At 43.2% G+C, this 22070-nt stretch overlaps 1 protein-coding gene across 5 annotated transcripts in view; it reads left to right on the top strand.

Moving 5' to 3' along the window:
* LOC105493399 (MAPK activated protein kinase 5) overlaps positions 1-22070 on the top strand; it is a 55960-nt gene that overhangs the window by 2753 nt on the left and 31137 nt on the right. For 4 of the 5 annotated variants that reach the window (XM_071071052.1, XM_071071054.1, XM_011760996.3 and 1 more), the window contains exons 2-4: positions 18713-18786; positions 19618-19693; positions 21031-21128. In XM_071071052.1, the coding sequence (XP_070927153.1) occupies positions 18713-18786; positions 19618-19693; positions 21031-21128 (248 nt within the window). Of the gene's footprint in view, positions 1-11264; positions 11388-18712; positions 18787-19617; positions 19694-21030; positions 21129-22070 lie in introns of all 5 variants that reach the window. The other variant, XM_071071053.1, reaches the window with a different exon arrangement.

Raw genomic sequence — 22070 nt, 5'->3', positions numbered from 1 at the left:
TCTAGGTAGACTCAGTTGAAATCTCAGCCTATGTTTTTTTTTTTTGAGACAGAGTCTCACTCTGTCACTCAGGCTGGAGTGCAGTGGTGTGATCTCGGCTCACTGCAGCCTCTTCTTGGGTTCAAGCAGTTATTGTGCCTTGGCCCTCTGAGTATGGGACTACAGGTGCACACCACCATGCCCGGCTAAAATTTTTGTATTGCTAGAAAAGACGGGGTTTCACCATGTTGGCCAGGCTGGTCTCCTGCTCTCAGATATCTTCTCAGCCTCCCACAGTGTTGGGACTACAGGCATGAGCCACCACGCCCAGCCTAGCCTTTCTGTTTTATTAGCTGTGTGTCTGAGTACGATGTCACTTCACTTCTGTCTTGTTAGTTTCCTCATCTGTAGACGGGATAAAAGCACTCCCCAGCTGATAGGGTTTTTCGTTTGTTTGTTTGTTAGTTTTTGAGGATTAAATGAGCAGATATACCTAAATGTGCTTATAATAATACCTAGGCCAAGCACAGTGGCTCACACCTGTAATCCCAGCACTTTGGGAGGCCGAGGTGGGCGGATCACCTGAGTTCAGGAGTTGGAGAACACTCTGGCCAACATGGTAAGATCCCCATCTCTACTAAAAATAGAAAAATTAGCCAAGTGTGATGGCACACGTCTGTAATCCCAGCTACTTAGAAGGCTGAGGCAGGAGAATCGCTTGAACCTGGGGGGCGGAAGTTGCAGCGAGCTGAGATCGCACCACTGCACTCCAGCCTGGGTGACAGTGAGACTCCTCAAAAAAATAATATACCTAACAGCAAGAGCTCAATGAATATCAGCTCGTAGCAATTTAAAGGTGCTTTACAAAGAGTTGTTTTTTTCACTTGACTCTTTCGCAGCCCAATTTTTTTTTCTTTTCTTTTTTTTTTTTTGAGACGGAGTCTTGCTCTGTCCCCCAGGCTGGAATGCAGTGGTGCGATCTCGGCTCACTGCAAGCTCCACCTTCTCGGGTTCACGCCATTTTCCTGCCTCAGCCTCCTGAGTAGCTGGGACTACAGGTGCCCACCACCATGCCTGGCTAATTTTTTTGCATTTTTAGTAGAGACGGGGTTTCACAGTGTTAGGATGGTCTTGCTCTCCTGACCTCATGATCCACCCGCCTCGGCCTCCCAAAGTGTTGGGATTACAGGCATGAGCCACTGCATTCGGCTACCCAGCCCAATTTTCTTAAAATTTTTTTAGCTTTTCTTCACTCAAAAGTACTCAATAGGTCATGGTGAATCTACACTAATTTGGGCATGTCCAACCAATACCTATTGGTGGAGCTGAAAATCAGTACTGATTAGGATGTACTGCTTTGGAAGCAAGCCAGCATTACATCAAATAAAAAACATTTGGTCTGTGGCATTGTGTTGTATTCATTGTTTTGGTTTTTTTGAGGTGATCAGCAGATGGTGAGCACTGAGACAAACCTGTAGTGTTCAGCTGGAAAGCTGTTTTCCTGGCCTCCAGCCATAGCGCTTGAACTCTTGCTGCCAGGCTACCTGAGAGTGGACTGATTGGACTTTAAGATCTCATCCTCCCTTATCCATGGTTTTGCTTTCCACAGTTTCAGTTACATATGGTCAACTGCAGTCTGAAAATATTAAGTGGAAAAACCCAGAAATCATTAATTCATAAGTTTCTTTTCTTTCTTTCTTTTTTTTTTTTTTTTTTGAGACAGAGTCTTGCTCTGATGCCCAGGCTGGAGTGCAGTGGCGCGATCTTGGCTCACTGCAACCTCTGCCTCCTGGGTTCAGGCAATTCTACTGCCTCAGCCTCCTGAGTAGCTGGGATTACGGGTGTGCGCCACCACGCCTGGCTAATTTTGGTATTTTTAGTATGTTGACCAGGCTTGTCTTGAACTCCTGACCTCATGATCCACCCTCCTCGGCCTCCCAAAGTGCTGGAATTACAGGCATGAGTCACTGCGCCTGGCCCTCATTAGTTTCAAATTATGCATTATTCTTTGTAGTGTAATGAAATCTCTTACCATATTGCCTGGGACATGAATCATCCCTTTGTCCAACATGTTCACACTGTATATGCTTCCTATCCTGTAATTACTTAGTAGTCATCTTGGTTATCAGAACAAACAGTATATATAGGGTTCACCACTATCCATAGATAGTGCCACTGTACTCCACTCCAGCCTGGCAGCAGAGCGAGACTCTGTCTCAAAAAAAAAAAAAAAAAAAAAAGAAAGAAAAGAAAATCTTTTCTACGTTCATAGTAATGATCCAATAGAGGAGGGTATACTTTCTAACTTATTCTATAAAGCTAGCATTACATTCATACCAAAACCAGAAAAAGGCATCACAAGAAAATATCTATCATGAATATAGATTTAACAATCCTCAACAAAATATTAACAAACTGAAACCGGCCACATGTAAAAATGATTCTACACCAGATAAGTGGGTCTAAGTGGGGTTTATACCAGGAATGCAAGATTGGCTTAATATCTGAAAATCAAGTAATATTACCATATACTACATTAAGAATACAAAACAAAAACCACGTAATTAACTCAATAGATGAAGGAATAATATTTAATAGAAACTCAACACCCATTCCTGATAAAAACTGTCAGCCAGGCCAGGCATAGTGGCTCAAGCCTGTAATCCCAGCACTTTGGAGGCCGAGGCGGGTGGATCACCGGAGGTCAGGAATTTGAGACCAGCCTGACCAGCAAGGTGAAACCCCGTCTCTACTAAACAGATGAAAAATTAGCTGGGCTTGGTGGTAGGCACCTGTAGTCCCAGCTACTCAGGAGGCTGAGACAGAAGAATTGCTTGAACTTGGAAGGCAGAGGGTGCAGTAAGCTGAGATCACACCACTGCACTCCAGTCTGGGCAACAGACAGAGACTCCATCTCAAAACAAAAAAATTTTGTTTTATATGTAGAAAATCCTAAGGGATCTATAAGAACTGGTATGCAAATATACTAAGGATACAAAATACAAAATCAATGTACAGAAATCAACTGTATTTCCATACACTAGCGACAAACAATCCAAAAATGAAATGAAGAAAACAATTCCATTCTTTTTGTTTTTTTGTTGTTTTTTTTTTTTTGAGACAGAGTCTTGCTCTGTTGCCCAGGCCGGAGTACAGTGGCACGATCTCGGCTCACTGTAAGCTCCGCCTCCCGGGTTCGCACCATTCTCCTGCCTCAGCCTCCTGAATAACCGGGACTACAGGCGCCTGCCACCACGCCCGGCTAATTATTTGGGTTTTTTTTAGTAGAGACAGGGTTTCACCATGTTAGCCAGGATGTTCTCGATCTCCTGACCTTGTGATCTGACCGTCTCGGCCTCCCAAAGTGCTGGGATTACAGGCGTGAAGAAGAAAATAGGAATAAATTTATCAGGCTGGGCGCGGTGGCTCTTGCCTGTAATTCCAGCACTTTGGGAGGCCAAGGCAGGTGGATTGCCTGAGGTCAGGAGTTCAAGATCAGCCTGGCCAACACGGTGAAACTCTGTCTCTACTGAAAATACAAAAATTAGCCAGGCATGGTGGAGCGAGCCTGTAATCCCAAATACTCAGGAGGCTGAGGCAGGAGAAATCACTTGAACCCAGGAGACAAAGGTTGACATGAGCCAAGACTGCACCACTGCACTTAAGTCTGCGAGACAGAGTGCAACTCTGTCAAAAAAAAAAAAAAAAAAAGGAATAAATTTATCAAAGGGCAAGATTTATAGATTTATATACACTGGAAACTAGAAAACACTGCTTAGAGAAACTGAAGAAGCCCTAAAGAAATGGGGAGCTCTACTACGCTCATGGACAAGATAATATACTTGACCCTTGAACAATGTGAGGGTTAAGGGCACTGATACCATGGGCAGTCAAAAATCTGCATATAACTTCTGACTCCCCCAAAATTTAACTACTAATAACCTGTTAACCAGATTGACAACAGAAAGTCATTTAACACATATTTTATATATGTATTGCATACTATATTGTTACAAGTAAGAGAGAAAAAATGTTATTAAGAAAATTGTAAGAGAAAACATATTTGCTACTCATTAAGTAGAAGTGTATCATCATAAAAATCTTCACCCATCTTCAGGATGAGCAGACTGAGGGAAAGAAAGGAGTTGGTTGGTCTTGCTGTCTCGGGGTAGCAGAGGTAGAAGAGGTGAAGGGCATGGAAAGGAGGGCAGGAGAGGCAGGCACATCTGGTGTAACATTACAAAAATACATCCTCATTTCTGTCTGACTTTTTTGCTTTTCCATTTCTCTAAAAACATTTCTATACAATGCTAATCCTTCTTCCACCATTCGCTTTCATTTCAGTGCCAGTATCATAGAAGGGTCCATTCCATATTCCATAAACAAAGCCAAAGGAAGTCTTGAATAATTGGAACCCTTCTGGCAAATTGTCTAATGTCAATTTTTTCCTGCCCCTGTTTCTTGTACATCTTATTCCTTACTGTCTGGCACAGAAGCACTCATCTCCATCAAGTCATCTTCTATTAATTCCTCAGGTGTGGTGTCTATTAGCTCTTGAATTTCTCCAAGATCTGTACCTTAAAACTCTTCACCCTTCACCTTTTTTGCCATATCCACAATCTCTTTCATGATTTCCTTAACCAGCTGTCATAAATCCTATGAAGTCATGCACATCTGGACAGAGTTTTCTCCACCAGGAATTTATTGTTTCAGGCTTGATGGCTTCCACAGCTTTTTCTATAACAATGGCATCTTCCGTGGTGTAATCCCTCTAGACTTTCATGACGTACTATCAGGATTCTCTTCCTTGGTGTTAACAGTCTTTTCCAGAGTATCCCAATAATTAGTCTTGAAAGTCCTGGACCAGGTGCAGTGGCTCAAGCCTGTAATCCCAGCACTTTGGGAGGCCAAGGCGGGCAGATCACTTGAGGCCAGGAGTTCGAGACCAACCTGGGCAAAATGGTGAAACCCCATCTCTGCTAAAAATACAAAAATTAGGCCGGGCGCGGTGGCTCAAGCCTGTAATCCCAGCACTTTGGGAGGCTGAGACGGGCGGATCATGAGATCAGGAGATCGAGACCATCCTGGCTAATACGGTGAAACCCCGTCTCTACTAAAAAATACAAAAAACTAGCCGGGCGAAGTGGCGGGTGCCTGTAGTCCCAGCTACTCGGGAGGCTGAGGCAGGAGAATGGTGTGAACCCGAGAGGAGGAGCTTGCAGTGAGCTGAGATCCGGCCACTGCACTCCAGCCTGGGTGACAGAGCGAGACTCCGTCTCAAAAAAAAAAAAAAAAAATACAAAAATTAGCCAGGCATCATGGTGCGTGCCTGTAATTCCAGCTACTCGAGAGGCTGAGGCATGATAATTGCTTGAACCTGGGAGGCAGAGGTTGCAATAAGCCGAGATCACCCCACTGCACTCCAGCCTGGGTGACAGAGCCAGACTCTTTCTAAAAAAAAAAAAAAAAAAAAAAAAAAAAAAGTCCTTACAACCTCCTGATCTAGAGGCTGAATTAGAGACACTGTTTCTGGACAAGCGGACCACTTCAAAGCCTAGTGTTGAACTCATGGGATTCTGGGTGGCCACAGGCATTGTATCAAAAGAACTTTAAAAGGCAGTCCTGGCCGGGAACCGTGGCTCACGCCTGTAATCCCAGCACTTTGGGAGGCTGAGGCAGGCGGATCACTTGAGGTCACAAGTTTGAGACCAGCCTGGCCAACAAGCTGAAACCCTGTCTCTACTAAAATACAAAAATTAGCTGGGCGTGGTGGCAGGCACCTAGAATCCCAGCTACTCAGGAGGCTGAGGCAGGAGAATCGGTTGAACCCGGGAGGCAGAGGTTGCAGTGAGCCAAGATCATGACACTGCACTCCAGCCTGGGGGACAAAGCGAGACTCTGTCTTAAAAAAAAAAAAAAAAAATGTAGTCCTTTACTGGCATGGTACTTCCTGATTTCAGGGACAAAGCATCAATGGAACTGAATCAGAAAATGGGTTCTCAGCCGGGCTCAGTGGCTCATGCCTGTAATCCCAGCACTTTGGGAGACCGAGGCGGGCAGGTCACAAGGTCAGGAGATCAAGACCACCCTGGTTAACACAGTGAAACCCTGTCTCTACTAGAAATACAAAAAATTAGCTGGGTGTGGTGGCGGGCGCCTGTAATCCCAGCTATTCGGGAGGCTGAGGCAGGAGAATGGTGTGAACCCAGGAGGCAGAGCTTGCAGAGAGCCGAGATCACGCCACTCCAACCTGGGCCACAGAGCAAGACTCCATCTCAAAAAAAAAAAAAAAGAGAGAGAAAATGCGTTCTCATTATCCAGGCTTTCTTTTGATATAAACAGACTGGCAGTGGTGTTTTATCTTCTCCCTTCAAGGCTCAGAGGTTAGCAGCTTTATAGACAAGAGTAGTCCTGATCATAAACTTGACTGCATTTACACAAAACAGAAGTTAACCTAGCTCTTCCTGCCTTAAATCCTGGCACTCACTGCTCTTCCTTACTAAAAAATGTCCTTTGTGGCATTGTTTTCCCCAGAATAGGGCATTTTTGTCTGCATTAAAAACCCATTCAAGCAGATATCCTTTTTCCTCAATGATTTTCTTAATGGCATCTGGGAACTTGTTTGCAACCTCCTGGTCAGCAGAAGTTGCTTCTCCTGTAACTCTGACATTTTTTAAGCCAAACTTCTCTACAATTATCAAACCATTCTTTGTTGGCATTAAATTCTCCAACTTTAGATCCTTTACCTTCCTTTTGCTTTAAGACACAATGACTGATTTTTCTCGAAAAATATTAGAGGCTATAGGTATGCCTTTCTTTTTTTTTTTTTTTTTTTTTTGAGACGGAGTCTCGCTCTGTCGCCCAGGCTGGAGTGCAGTGGCCGGATCTCCGCTCACTGCAAGCTCCGCCTCCCGGGTTTACGCCATTCTCCCACCTCAGCCTCCCGAGTAGCTGGGACTACAGGCGCCCGCCACCTCGCCCGGCTAGTTTTTTGTACTTCTTTTTAGTAGAGACGGGGTTTCACCGTGTTAGCCAGGATGGTCTCGATCTCCTGACCTCATGATCCGCCTGTCTCGGCCTCCCAAAGTGCTGGGATTACAGGCGTGAGCCACCGCGCCCGGCCAGGTATGCCTTTCTTATAGCACTCTTGCACCCACATAAAAGCTGCATCTTCAATATGAAATAAAAGGTTATTTTGGCCAGGCACAGTTGCTCATGCCTGTAATCCCAGCAGTTTGGGATGCAGGCAGATCACAAGGTCAAGAGTTCGAGACTGGCCAATATGGTGAAACCCCGTCTCTATTAAAAATACAAAAATTAGCCGGGCACGCTGACACACACCAGTAATCCCAGTTACTCGGGAGGCTAAGGCAGGAGAACTGCTTGAACCTGGGAGGCAGAGGTTGCAGTGAGCTGAGATTATGCCACTGCACTCCAGCCTGGTCAACAGAGCAAGACTCCATCTCAGAAAAAAAAAAAAAAAAAAGTATATTTCACAACCGGTCATGGTGGCTCATGCCTTATAATTCCAGCACTTCGGAAGGCCAAAGTGGGACAACTGCTTGAGCTCCAGAGCTGGAGACCAGCCTGGGCAATATAGTGGGACCCATGTCTCTATGGCTAATTTTTATGTTTTTTAGTAGAGACGGGGTTTCACCTTGCTGGTCAGGCTGGTCTCAAATTCCTGACCTCCGGTGATCCACCCGCCTCGGCCTCCAAAGTGCTGGGATTACAGGCTTGAGCCACTATGCCTGGCCTGGCTGACAGTTTTTATCAGGAATGGGTGTTGAGTTTCTATTAAATATTATTCCTTCATCTATTGAGTTAATTACGTGGTTTTTGTTTTGTATTCTTAATGTAGTATATGGTAATATTACTTGATTTTCAGATATTAAGCCAATCTTGCATTCCTGGTATAAACCCCACTTAGACCCACTTATCTGGTGTAGAATCATTTTTACATGTGGCCGGTTTCAGTTTGTTAATATTTTGTTGAGGATTGTTAAATCTATATTCATGATAGATATTTTCTTGTGATGCCTTTTTCTGGTTTTGGTATGAATGTAATGCTAGTTTTATAGAATAAGTTAGAAAGTATACCCTCCTCTATTGGATCATTACTATGAACGTAGAAAAGATTTTCTTTTCTTTCTTTTTTTTTTTTTTTTTTTTTTTGAGACAGAGTCTCGCTCTGCTGCCAGGCTGGAGTGGAGTGCAGTGGCACAATCTCGGCTCACTACAACCTCTGCCTCCCTGGTTCAAGCGATTCTTCTGTCTTGGCCTCCCAAGTAACTGGGACTACAGGCACGTGCCACCATGCCCAGCTAGTTTTTGTATTTTTAGTGAAGATGGGATTTCACCATGTTGGCCAGGTGGTCTTGTCTCTTGACCTCGTGATCCACCTGCTTCGGCCTCCCAAAGTGCCGGGATTACAGGCATGAGCCACCACGCCCAGCCAGTAATGATTTTCAATATGAAATAAAAGGGTGTTTTACAGCCAGGTGTGGTGACTCATATCTATAATCCCAGTACTTTGGGAGGCCAAAGTTTGGAATACATGATTTCTTTAAATATGTGATTCTCAATGGAAGGGGCAGGGATTTTACCTCTTGGAAGACATTTGCTAACATCTGGAGAAATTTTTGGTTATCACAGCTGGTGGCGAGTGCTTCTGGCACCTAGTGGGTAGAGGGAAGGAATGCTACGGAACATCCTAAAAGGCAAAGGCAACCCCACAACCGAGAACTCTCTGGCTCAAGATGTCAGTGATGCTGAGTTTGAGAAACCCTACAAATGTGTAGTATTTACCACTGAAACCCATGGGCTTAGACTTTGTTTCATGGGAAGATACTCAGTTATTAATTCAGTTTTTTTTTTTTTTTTTTTTTTTTTTTTTTTTACTTGTTATGAGTCTATTCAGGTTTTCTTTTTCTTCTTGAGTGAGTTTTGGTAATTTCTGTCTTTCTAGATATTTGTCCATTTTATCTGGTGCTCTAATTTGTTGGCATAAAGTTGTTCATGGTTTCCCCTTTTAATACTTTGATTTCTATAAAGTCAGTTGTGATGTTCCCTCTTTCATTTCTAATATTAATAATTTGTGTCCTCCCCTTTTTTTTAATTGGTCAGTTCAGCTAAAGGTTTGTTAACTTTGTTGATCTTTTCAAATAATCACCTTTTGGTTTTCATTGATTTTCTCTATTTTTCTGTATTCTATTTTATGGCTTTCTGCTCAAATCTTTATTATTTTCTTCTTTCTGCTTGCTTTGAGTATAGTCTGCTCTTTTTCTACATTTTAAAGGTAGAAGGTTAGGTTAGTGATTGTGATCTTTTCTAATGTAGGCATTTACAGCTATAAATTTGTTTCAGCACCACTTCAACTTCATCTCATTATTTTTGGCAAATTGTGTTTGCATTTTCATTGAGATAAAATATCTTCTAATATCTCATGTTAAATCTTCTTTGACCTCCTGGTTATTTAAAAGTGTGTTGTTTAGGCCAGGTGCAGTGGCTCACGCCTGTAATCCCAGCACTTTGGGAGGCCGAGGCAGGCAGATCACGAGGTCAGGAGTTCGAGACCAGCCTGGCCAATATTTATTTGATAATGCCTTTATTTCACTGTTAATTTTTGAAGGATAATTTTGTTCAATGTAGAATTTAGCCTGTCTCTACTAAAAATACAAAAATTAGCTGGGCGTGGTGGTGTGCACCTGTAGTCCTAGCTACTTGGGAGGCTGAGGCAGAAGAATTGCTTGAACCTGGGAGGTGGAGATTGCAGTGAGCTGAGATCGTGCCACTGTACTCCAGCCTGGAAACAAAGCAAGACTCCATCTCAAAAAAAAGAAAAAAAAAAAAAAAAGCATTGTTTAATTTCTTTCTTTCTTTTTTTTTTTTTCTTGAGATGGAGTTTCACTCTTGTTGCCCAGGCTGGAGTGCAATGACGTGATCTTGGTTCACCACAACCTCTGCCTCCCAGGTTCAAGTGATTCTCCTACCTCAACCTCCCGAGTAGCTGGGATTACAGGCATACGCCACCACGCCCAGCTAATTTTGTACTTTTAGTATGAGACTGGGTTTCTCCATGTTGATCAGGCTGGTCTTGAACTCCCAACCTCAGGTGATCTGCCCGCCTCCGCCTCCCAAAGTGCTGGGATTACAGGCATGAGCCACCGTGTCCAGTCATGTTGTTTAATTTCTAAATATGTATGGATTTCCCAAGTTTCCTTCTATTCATTTCTAGCTTAATTCCATGGTTGTTGGGGAACTTCATATAATTTTTTTTCAATTTATTTAGATTTCTTTTATGATCTAGAATATGGCCTATCATAAGCCATTTCAGATGAAGACTAACTTTAAATTAATACTAATAGTTTCAGTTTTATAGAAAATGCTCCAGTTTAGCTCCAGTGTCTCCCTCTTCTTTTTTTTTTTTTTTCTTTTCTTTTTTTTTTCTGAGACAGAGTCTCACTCTGTCTATCCAGGCTGGAGTGCAGTGGCACGATCTCGGCTCACTGCAACCTCTGCCTCCCAGGTTCAAGTGATTCTCCCATCTCAGCCTCCTGAGTAGCTGGAATTACAAGTGTGCACCACCATGCCTGGCTAATTTTTGTATTTTTAGTAGAGATGGAATTTCACCATGTTGGCCAGGCTGGTCTCAAACTCCTGACCTCAGGTGATCCACCTGCCTTGGCTTCCCAAAGTGCTGGGCTTACAGGCGTGAGCCACTGCGCTCAGCCTTCTCCCTCTTCTTTTGTGTTGCTGTTGTCTGTGTATTATGTATATAGATATTACAAACCAGAAAATACAGTGTTGTAGTTATTTGTTTATGCAGTTAAATCTTACGTGTTTTAAATAAGAGAAAGGAGTAAAATATATTTACAGCCTTTTATGTGGACTTACAGTATATTTACCATTTTTGTTATTCTTCATTTTTTCCCTCTTGATCCAAGTTACTATCTGATGTAATTTCTCTGTTGATTTTCTAGATATGTATTTTTGAAATACTTTTATGAGGATTATAATATGCATCTTTAATTTATCACAGTCTTACTTTGGGTTAAAATTGACTAAAGTCTGGTAAGATACAGTGTCTTTGCTCCAAAGTAGCTCTATTTCCTCCTTTCTCCCTTGTGTTCTTATTGTCATGTATATCTTTATATGTTGTAACCTATCTTATGTATATTTATGAAATTAAGAGAAGAAAATAATTTTTTCCCATGTTTACCTGTTCTAGTATTTTCTGTTCCTTCTTGTCTATCCAAGTTTTCTTTTTTCTTTTCTTTTTTGAGATGGAGCCTCGTTCCCATCGCTTAGGCTAAAGTTCAGTGGTATGATCTTGGCTCACTGCAACCTCCACCTCCCGGGTTCAAGCAATTCTCCTTCCTCACCCTCCGTAGTAGCTGGGATTACAGGTGTGTGCCACCATGCCTTTTTTTTTTTTTTTTTGTATTTTTAGTAGAGATGGGGGTTTCGCCATGTTGGCCAGGCTGGTCTTGAACTCATGTCCTAATGTGATCCCCCCCGACCTTGGCCTACCAAAGTGCTAGGATTACAGACGTGAGCCACTGTGCCCGGCCTGATCCAAGTTTTCATACAGTAGCATTGCCATTCTTGACAAAGGACTTCCTTTGGTAATTCTTGTAGGCCAAGTCTACTAGCAGTGAATTCTTTCAGTGTTTATTTATTTGATAATGCCTTTATTTCACTGTTAATTTTTGAAGAATAATTTTGTTCAATGTAGAATTTATGCTTGACAGTTTTTTCTTTCAATACTTTCATTATGTGATTCTACTGTCTTCTGGCTTCCATTGTTACTGATGAAAAGTCAGCCATTATTTATATTGCTGTCCATGATTTGCCATTTTTTCCGTCATGCTTACATTATTTTCTCTTTCTCTTTCAGTGGTTTTGTGTATGTGTGTGTGCGTGTGTGTGAGAGAGAGAGAGAGAGAGAGAGAGAGAGAGAGACAGGGTCTCGCTCTGTTGCCCAGGCTGGAGTGCAGTGGCATGATCTCCGCTCACTGCAACCTTGATCTTCAGGTCTCAAGCAACCCTCCTACCTCAGCCTCCCCAGTAGCTGGGACCACAGGCACAGGCATGCACCACTACACCAGGCTAATTTTTGTATTTTTTGTAGAGACGGGGTTTTGCCATGTTGCCCAGGCTATTCTCAAACTCCTGACTTTTAAGTGATCCTCGTGCCATAGCCTCCCGAAGTGCTGAGATTACAGGCATGAGCCACTGCACCCAGTCTTGTCTTTCAGTGTTTTGACTGTGATATATCTAGGTGTGGTTCTTTTTGTGTTTATCTTGTTTAGAGTTTGTTGAGCTTCTTGGAGACCATAGGTTATTACTGTTCATCAAGTTGGGGAAGCTTTTGCCTGTTCTTCAAATATTCCCACCTCCCCCATCTTCACCGCTCTTTGGCTCTCCCGTTACCCATATGTTGGAATGCTTGACATTATTCTATAGGTCTCATTTTTCTTTAATCTTTTTTCTGTCTATTCTTTGGATTTGATAATTTCTTTCTATGTATTTTCATGTTCACTAATTATTCTGTCACCTGAAAATTTGTTAAGCACCTCTTTTTTTTTTTTTTTTCAAGACAGAGTCTTGCTCTGTCACCCAGGCTGGAGTGCAGTGGTGTGATCACAGCTCACGCAACCTCCACCTCCTGGGTTCAAGCAATTCTCCTGCCCCAGCCTCCTGAGTAGCTGGGATTACAGCACCTGCTACCGCGCCTGTCTAATTTTTGTATTTTTAGTAGAGACAGGGTTTCACTGTGTTGGCCAGGCTAGTCTCGAACTCCTCATGTCGTGATCCACCCGCCTTGGCCTCCTAAAGTGTTGGGATTACAGGCGTGAGCCACCGCGCTCAGCCTGTTGAGCACCTCTAATCAGTTTTTCATGCCAGTCATTATAATTTTTAACTCTAGAATTTCCATGTGGTTCCTCCTCATTTTTTGTTTCTCTGCTGAAAATCTCCATTTTTTTTTTTTTTTACTTTGTCATCGGTTTTCTTTAATTCTGTGGACATTTAAAATAGTTGCTTTTAAGCGCAACTATTTGCTCAATGTAGTATCTGCATCCAATCAGAGATGGATGCTATTGATTTCTCTTTTTCCTGAACTTGGGTGACACTTTCCTGGTTTTTACAAGTCTACTAATTTTGGTTGAAAACTGGACATTCAGATAATACATTGTAGCAACTCTGGATTCTGAGTTTTCCCCCCTGTGGCTTGTTATGTTTATAGTTAATTGCTTAGAATTAAACCAGAATCTATTTTTCCTTTGGTGTGCTAATGTCTCTGCCTAGTTTTAAATTATTATTATTATTTTTTGTCACTAGGCTGGAGTGCAGTGGCGCAATCTTGGCTCACTGCAACCTCCACTTCCCAAGTTCAAGCGATTCTCCTGCCTCAGCCTCCCACGTAGCTGGGATTACAGGCGCCTGCCACCATGCCCAGCTTTTTTGTATTCTCAGTAGAGATGGGGTTTCAAGCTGGTCTCAAACTCTTGACCTCATGATCCTCCCGCCTTGGCCTCCCAAGTGCTGGGATTACAAGTGTGAGCCACTGTACCCGGTCAATTTTAAAATTTTTATTTTCAGCTGGACTCAGTGTCCTACGCCTGTTATTCCAGCACTTTCTTTTTTCTTTTTCTTTTTTTTTTTTTTTTTTGAGACTGAGTTTCACTCTTGTTGCCCAGGCTAGAGTGCAATGGCATGATCTCAGCTCACTGCAACCTCTGCCTCCCTGGTTCAAGCGATTCTCCTGCCTCAGCCTCCCGAGTAGCTGAGATTACAGGCACACACCACCATGCCCAGCTAATTTTGTATTTTTAGTAGAGACAGGGTTTCACCATGTTGGTCAGGCTGGTCTCGAACTCCTGACCTCGGGTGATCCACCCGCCTCAGCCTCTTAAAGTGCTGGGATTATAGGCGTGAGTCACTGTGCCCAGCGAATCCCAGCTATTTGGGAGGCTGAGGCAGGAGAATCACTTAAACCCGGGAGGTGGAGGTTGCAATGAGCCAAGGTGGCGCCACTGCACTCCAGCCTGGGCAACGAGAGCGAAACTCCGTCTCAAAAGAAAAAAAAATTTTTTCATTATTTTCTTCCTAGCCTGGCTTTTTGTGGGTTGTCCCTGTATCTGTTTAACTTAGTTGTCAGCCAGTGATTTGGGCAGAGGTTCTCAAATACTTTCAGCCCCTGAGGCTTTTACCCTATCCTGATCTACTTACAGTCAAATGCTCTACTGCTGAGCTATACCCCCCCGCCCGGTCAATTTGTATGTGGGTTTGGAGAAACTCTAAAAAATTGCAACTGGCTCTAAAGTCTCCTTAGGTTTTCAGTTTTTCCTGGTTCTCTTAGGTATAATTTCCTAGTCAGTGATGGTCATGTGAAGAGCTTAATCTCAGCCTTTCTATGGCTCTGTTTCAGGATTTTCCCATTAAATCTCTGGATGTTCTGCCCATCTAACAAGGACCACTGCCAAAGCTATTCATTTCCATCCACATTCACAACTTTTAGCTGGCAGATCTGTGAATTTTCTTCCTCACTCCAAATTGAGTCCACCCCCTAGAGCAGCAGAACTGCTGATTTTCATAGCTGGCCCCATGCTGGGAAAACTAGCATTGTCACCACCTGACTATGCTGTAAGCAGTGGGGATAGGGGGGTAGAAGGATGGCAGGATCCTAGGCTAGAAAGCTTACTATTTTTACCTGAATCTCTAGCAGATTTTTCAAGAATCTGTACTTCTCAGTTTGTTTGATTTACACTGTATTAAAATAGTTCTTTCTGACAATTTTAATTTTTAACTTTTGCGTTGTGGTGAGGAATTGCCTACCACTTCATGCTGTGAATACAAGAATTTCCACACCTGTAATCCCAGCACTTTGGGAGGCCGAGGTGGGCAGATCACCTTAGATCAGGAGTTCGAGACCACCCTGGCCAACATGGTGAAACCCTGTCTCTACTAAAAGTACAAAAATTAGCTGGGTGCGATGGTGCAAGCCTGTAATCCCAGCTACTTGGTAGGCTGAGGCAGGAGAATTGCTTGAACTCGGGAGGTGGTGAGACCAGATCACACCATTGCACTCCAGCCTGGGCAACAGAGCAAGACTCCGTCTAAAAAAACAAAAAAATAAGTACAGTGGAGAATTTGGTCAACTTATTTTTACATCCAAGGGGTTGGGCATATAAACTCTGATTATAATGAATAGTTCAGTAGAACAAATCTTATTTTCCATAGTCTCCTGTGAGTGTATGATTCCATTAGTTGAGTGGAACAGTTTTCACCACGATGCTTAAATTCTGCTTCAACTCCCTCCTTCCCACTACTCTATTCCCCTGGGTCTCGTCAGACACTCCTAAGTCAAACAGGTCATGCAGCAGATAAGTGAAGAAAGTAGGCAGGTTAAGTGGGTAGGTTTGAGTTCTGTTTAGGAGGTGGTGAGTGAAGATGGAGCTTAGGACCTCTCTGATTGGGCAGTACTTGTTCCTAATCTTTATGCTAGGGCCTGGGCAGTTACCCTTAATAGATTGAAAGGTGCTTGGGATAGGGGATGGTAGAGGATACCAGATCCATAGATTATATAACCTTGATAGTGCCCATAACTCACTATGTGAGCTTGACAAGCTCCATAACCCTGATGCACAGTTTTTCAGAAGGGAGTTTGTGTAGCGATCTTGCTGGGTCCTCCTAACTCAATATCCCTTCATCATAGGGCTTTAGTCTGCCCTCCTAGGGATTAATTCCTTTCTAGTCATTTATTCCATAGTTATTTACTGTATGTTGAGAACCTTTACCAATAATTGGACACAGGGGTAGACATGAAGACTTTCCAAGCCTGGCACATTCACTGGGTAGAGGCCTTGTTTTCGTGTCTGAACTTAGCTGCTCAGTGAGTATGTATTACATGAACAATGAGTATGTATTACATGAGCAAATATCCTATTCCTTTATACTAGCAAGCAGGATTCTTGTGCTACATATGGTCTACCAGATTTTCTTTTTTTTTTTTTTTTTTTTTTTTTTTGAGACGGAGTCTTGCTCTGTCACCCAGGCTGGAGTGCAGTGGCCGGATCTCAGCTCACTGCAAGCTCCGCCTCCCGGGTTTACGCCATTCTCCTGCCTCAGCCTCCCGAGTAGCTGGGACTACAGGCGCCCGCCACCGCGCCCGGCTAGTTTTTTGTATTTTTAGTAGAGACGGGGTTTCACCGTGTTAGCCAGGATGGTCTCGATCTCCTGACCTCGTGATCCGCCCGCCTCGGCCTCCCAAATTGCTGGGATTACAGGCTTGAGCCACCGCGCCCGGCCTGTCTATCAGATTTTCATTGCAACAAAACAATGTAAAAGTCTTAAGGATTTTGATTTTTTTTTTTTTTTTTTTTTTTTTGAGATGGAGTTTCACTCTTGTCGCCCACGCTGGAGTGCAATGGCGTGATCTTGGCCCACAGCAACCTCCGTCTCCTGGGTTCAAGCGACTCTCCTGCCTCAGCCTCCTGAGTAGCTGGGATTACAGGCATGCGCCACCACGCCTGGCTAATTTTGTATTTTTAGAAGAGATAGGGTTTCTCCATGTTGGTCAGGCTGGTTTTGAACTCCCACCTCAGGTGATCCTCCCACCTTGGCCTCCCAAAGTGCTATGATTACAGGCATGAGCCACCGCGCCTGGCAGGATTTTGACTTTCTTAAGGTCTGCAGCTGGTTTCCTGTTTTACCTGTGGAACCCTGCAAAAATGAATTTTAGACTATCACAATTTAAATATATGACTTTCGGCCGGGCGCGGTGGCTCACGCCTGTAATTCCAGCACTTTGGGAGGCTGAGGTGGGCGGATCATGAGGTCAGGAGATCGAGACCATCTTGGCTAACACGGTGAAGCCCCATCTCTACTAAAAATACAAAAAATTAGCTGGGTGTGGTGGCAGGCACCTGTAGTCCCAGCTACTCAGGAGGCTGAGGCAGGAGAATGGCATGAACCCTGGAGGTGGAGCTTGCAGTGAGCCGAGATCACACCACTGCACTCCAGCCTGGGCGACAGAGCGAGACTCCATCTCACACACACACAAAAATAAACAAAGAAAAAATAAATATATGACTTTCTTGCCTATAACCCCAGCTATTCGGGAGGCTGAGGCAGGAGGATTGCTTGAAGTCAGGAGTTTGAAACCAACCTGGGCAACATAGCAAGACCCTATCTCTAAAAAAAGAAAAAAGAAAAAAATTAGCCACATGTTGTGGTGTGCGCTTGTTTTCCTAGCTACTTGGGAGGCTGAGGTGGTAGGATCATTTGAGCCCAGGAGTTCAAGGCTGCAGTGAGAAATGATCACACCGCTGCTCTCCAGCCTGGGTGACAGAGTGAGGCCGTCTTTTTTTTTTTTTTTTTGAGATGGAGTCTTGCTCTGTTACCAGGCTGGAGTGCAGTGGCACAATCTCAGCTCACTGCAGTCTCCGCCTCATGGGTTCAAGCAGTTCTCCTGCCTCAGCCTCCCGAGTAGCTGGGACTGCAGTCGCGTGCCACCATGCCCAGCTAATTTTTTTTTTTTTTTTTTTTTTTTTTTTGAGATGAAGTCTCGCTCTGTCGCCCAGGCTGGAGTGCAGTGGCGCAATCTCGGCTCACTGCAAGCTCCGCCTCCCGGGTTCACGCCATTCTCCTGCCTCAGCCTCCGGAGTAGCTGGGACTACAGGCGCCCACCACCTCGCCTGGCTAGTTTTTGTATTTTTTTAGTAGAGACGGGGTTTCACCGTGTTAGCCAGGATGGTCTCGATCTCCTGACCTCGTGATCCGCCCGTCTCAGCCTCCCAAAGTGCTGGGATTACAGGCTTGAGCCACCGCGCCCGGCCTAATTTTTGTATTTTTTAGTAGACATGGTGTTTCACCATGTTGGCCAGGATGGTCTCGATCTCTTGACCTCATGATCTGCCTGCCTCGGCCTCCCAAAGTGCTGGGATTACAGGCGTGAGCCTGGCTGAGACCCTGTCTCTTATAATAAATGAGTGAGTGAATGAATTAATTAATTAAATTCTTTTTTATCTAAAAGCATATGGCAACAGAAGCTAACATGTAATAGTTAGCCAGGAATTCCATTACAACTTTCATTAAACTGTAGAGGCTCTATCTTAAACTGTTGAAAGTTATTTATATCAGAAATATACTTACATAATGAATATGACACAATATATCTGTACACAAAATGGTGCTGTTGGAAATTAGATGGTTACTATGATATTAATTGCTATTTTTTTTGAACTTTGAAGTCTCAGTTTATTCAGTTATTCCAATAATGTAATCAACTTGTTCAGGGATATAGGCCTCTATAGCTTGGCAGCATATATCTGACTAGTCTTTCCAGAATCTCATAAAATATACTTGACCATTGTAGCAAAGAGGCATTTAGTAATTGAAGCATTTTGAAAGAATATCTTGCTCTCAGATTCCCCCAAAAGCATTGATTGTCTATGGAAATGTACCTTCTAGATGAGCTGAATAATTTCCTTTTATCCTGAAGTCTTTGCTTTCTTGTTGGAAAATTGGAAAACAATGTATAACTGAGTCATTGTCATTTAGACAAAATGTCTAGTTATAAAGCCTTGTAGAACACAAAGTTCTGCTTATCAGATTCTTTTAGAAGATGAGCTGTTGAGCAACAGGTCGTCTGTTGTCCCATCTCTGCTTATTCAGCTTGTTAACTGGGGAATCATTCTCTGTCCTCTCCCTTTTTTTATATTAATAGGAAACTTCCATTTTAGAAGAATACAGTATCAATTGGACTCAGAAGCTGGGAGCTGGAATTAGTGGTCCAGTTAGGTAAGCGATCCATATGAGAAACTATGGCAAAATGTTGGCATGTGCAAACTCTGAGAAGGGCCATTTGAAATACATCTTGAATTAGATACATCAAGTGTGCCAGGTTTGAGAAATTGGCTGAATTTAACAAGTACAGGTTTTTATGTTAGGCTTTTTCTCATGTATTTAGAAATTAGTCAAGAGTGACTGAATCGCATGGTCTTTTTATAGAGTCATTTAAGATGTTGAGACTGGCCAGGCGCGGTGGCTCATGCCTGTGATCCCAGCACTTTGGGAGGCTGAGGCAGGCGGATCATGATGAGGTCAGGAGATCGATACCATCCTGGCTAACATGGTGAAACCCCGTCTCTACTAAAAATACAAAAATTAGCTAGGTGTGGTGGTGCGTGCCTGTAATCCCAGCTACTCGGGAGGCTGAGGCAGGAGAATCGCTTGAACCAGGGAGGCAGAGATTGCAGTGAGCTGAGATCATGCTACTGCACTCCAGCCTGGTCACAGAGTGAGATTCTGTCTCAAAAAAAAAAAAAAAATGTGGAGACTTTGGGGCCACTGTGAGAGTCACCTGTAGCCAGCTGAGGCCATTATTTGTTCATTGACCCACAGCAGCAAGTTGCTGTTGCATGACTTAGAAGCTGAGGCCTGAGCATTGGCTGCTGGGCAGAGGGGTGAGATGCTTCTTCGCCCTCACCTGCCACCCTTGGGGGCAAGTTTGTTCTGATGCACCTGGCCATATCCTTGATGAGAAGTATAAATCTCAAAGAAAAAATGTGTTAAATTAATTTTCATTCTAACATATATGATCTCTGATTGATTTTTTCCCTCCAAATCTAGAGTCTGTGTAAAGAAATCTACTCAAGAACGGTTTGCACTGAAAATTCTTCTTGATCGTCCAAAAGCTAGAAATGAGGTACGCTTTATTGCCTCGACTTAAATACTTGAAGTGCCTAAGAATTGTTCTTTTGCAAGTAAGGCGGCTTCCTAGAGAGAATACAGTGATGCATAAAAAGTTTTATGTCCAAAGTTTACTTCTCTTCCCCATTAATGCTATCATTGTAAAGTAGTCCTAGATCTGTCAAAGGCCATTGAGTCATTTCCTTTCAGCCACCTCTTGTTCTTTTAAAATTAATGTGATTCTTGTACCCTCATGTATTCAGATTTACCTCAGTTTTGCTTATTGGAAAAGATACTTAAAGGTGGAGATAAAATAGCACGAGGAAGGGTCAGGTGAATGGTGTATAAAAGTGATGCTACAGGAGGACTCTGAGGATGTTTCCAGTTTGTTTCTTCTTTTTGAGATGGAGTTTCGCTCTTGTTGCCCAGGCTGGAGTGTGATGATGCAGTCTCGGCTAACTGTAACCTCCGCCTCCTGGGTTCAAGCTTCTCCTGCCTCAGCCTCCTGAGTAGCTGGGATTACAGGCATGCGCCACCATGCATTTTTTGTATTTTTAGTAGAGGCAGGGTTTCCCCATGTTGATCAGGCTGGCCTTAACAAACTCCTGACCTCGGGTGATCCATCCGCCTCAGCCTCTCGAAGTGCTGGGATTACAGGCGTGAGCCACTGTGCCCAGCCTTTAGTTTTTAAAAACGTACATTGGGTTTTTGTTTCTGTTTGAAACAGGGTCTTGCTCTGTCACCCAGGCCGGAATGCAGTGGCACAATCACGGCTCACTGCAGCCTTGACCTCCCTAGGCTCAAGTGATCCTCCTACGTCAGCCTCCTGAGTAGCTGGGACCACAGGCATTTGCCACCATGCCAGGCTAAGTTTTTTTGCATTTTTTGTAGACATGGGGTTTTGCCATGTTGCCCAGGCTGGTCTCAAACTCCTGGGCTCAAGCGATCTGCCCGCTTTGGCCTCCCAAAGTGTTGGGATTACAGGTGTGAGCCACTGACCCTGGCTATACACTGGTTTTAAATTATCTGGATATGGTAATGACATTCTAATAACATGTGCAATGAAGGACTTCTTTTGCATAAAGAGATGTGAATAATTTCTAAAATGAAATGAGATGTTTGCCAGATTTTCATTTGCAAATAAATGGAACAGTAGGAAGTAAACCTGTTGGTGAGGTTTTATTCATGGAGAAAGCCTTCTTAAGGAGACAATCTTTGAAAACACTGGCTTTTTACATCATTCTGGGTGATTAAGTTTTTATTGTAATTGGCTTGTATCTAGTGTGGTCAGTTTTTGGAGAGAAAATGTTGGTATCGCCTACCTATGGAAACATTTCCTCTTTTCTCTTTAAGGTACGTCTGCACATGATGTGTGCCACACACCCAAACATAGTTCAGATTATTGAAGTGTTTGCCAACAGTGTCCAGTTTCCTCATGAGTCCAGCCCTAGGTAAGACTACACAGTGTCATCATATGCCCATATGTAGGCCAATGTGTAGTGGAGTCATCCTCTCTTTTATGTGCTCTCTCCCCTTCCCTCTCCTTCCTCCTCCTACCCTCCCTTCCTGTGCCCTTCCTTCTCCCCCTTCCCCTCCATCTCCCTTTTTGTAATTTGGAAAATGTCAAGCATTTGTGAAAGCAGACAGAATTATGTAATGAATCCCCAAGTTCTCATGACCCATCCTCAACAGTAATCCTCTCGTGGCCAGTCTAATTTCATCTATGCCCCTACCACTCTTCAAGTCACCTGATTATTCTGATTACTTTCTCATTTCAGGAAAGCATTTAATGTGGAATTTAAACAGATTCTGTTTCAAATCAGTGAAAGGGACCCAAATATTATTCTAGGCAAAGTCTTAGAGGCTGATAAAACAAAAAGCTTTTATTATTGCTTAGTCTGACTTTCCTTTTAAAGAAAGAAATCAACATTATTCTTTCAGTTAACAAATGTTTGGCAAGCATATTGGGTGGCATTCTAAGTCTCTTTGATGAAATTCAAAATTAAATAAGGTATGGTTTTTTTGGGGAAGACTGAGATGTAAACCCATCATCATAGCAGTGCAATAGGCACTAAAGACAGGCATCCCTAAAATATTCTAAGCTTACAAAGGAGAGGAGCTGCTAACTATAGTCTGGGAGGAGAGGTGTCTCACAGAGGCTGTGTGGAAGCTAGGACTTGAAGGAAGGGTAGGAATTTTCCAGATGGAAAAAGAGGATAGAATTTTAAAACTAAATGGGAAATCAAACGATTATTTTTCACAACTGTGCTCTGTTGGTGAAAGCATTTGGATGGAAGCTGGAAGCATATATGAAAGAATGGTAGCCAAAAATCACATTAAAATTTTTTTTTTCAGAACATGAGAATTTTTGCTCTTAGTAACTGTGTTACCCT

This window comes from Macaca nemestrina, chromosome 10, assembly GCF_043159975.1.
Source record: "Macaca nemestrina isolate mMacNem1 chromosome 10, mMacNem.hap1, whole genome shotgun sequence".
NCBI lineage: Eukaryota > Metazoa > Chordata > Mammalia > Primates > Cercopithecidae > Macaca > Macaca nemestrina.
Note: the sequence above shows the minus strand (reverse complement) of the source record. Positions and strands in the feature narration are given on the sequence as shown.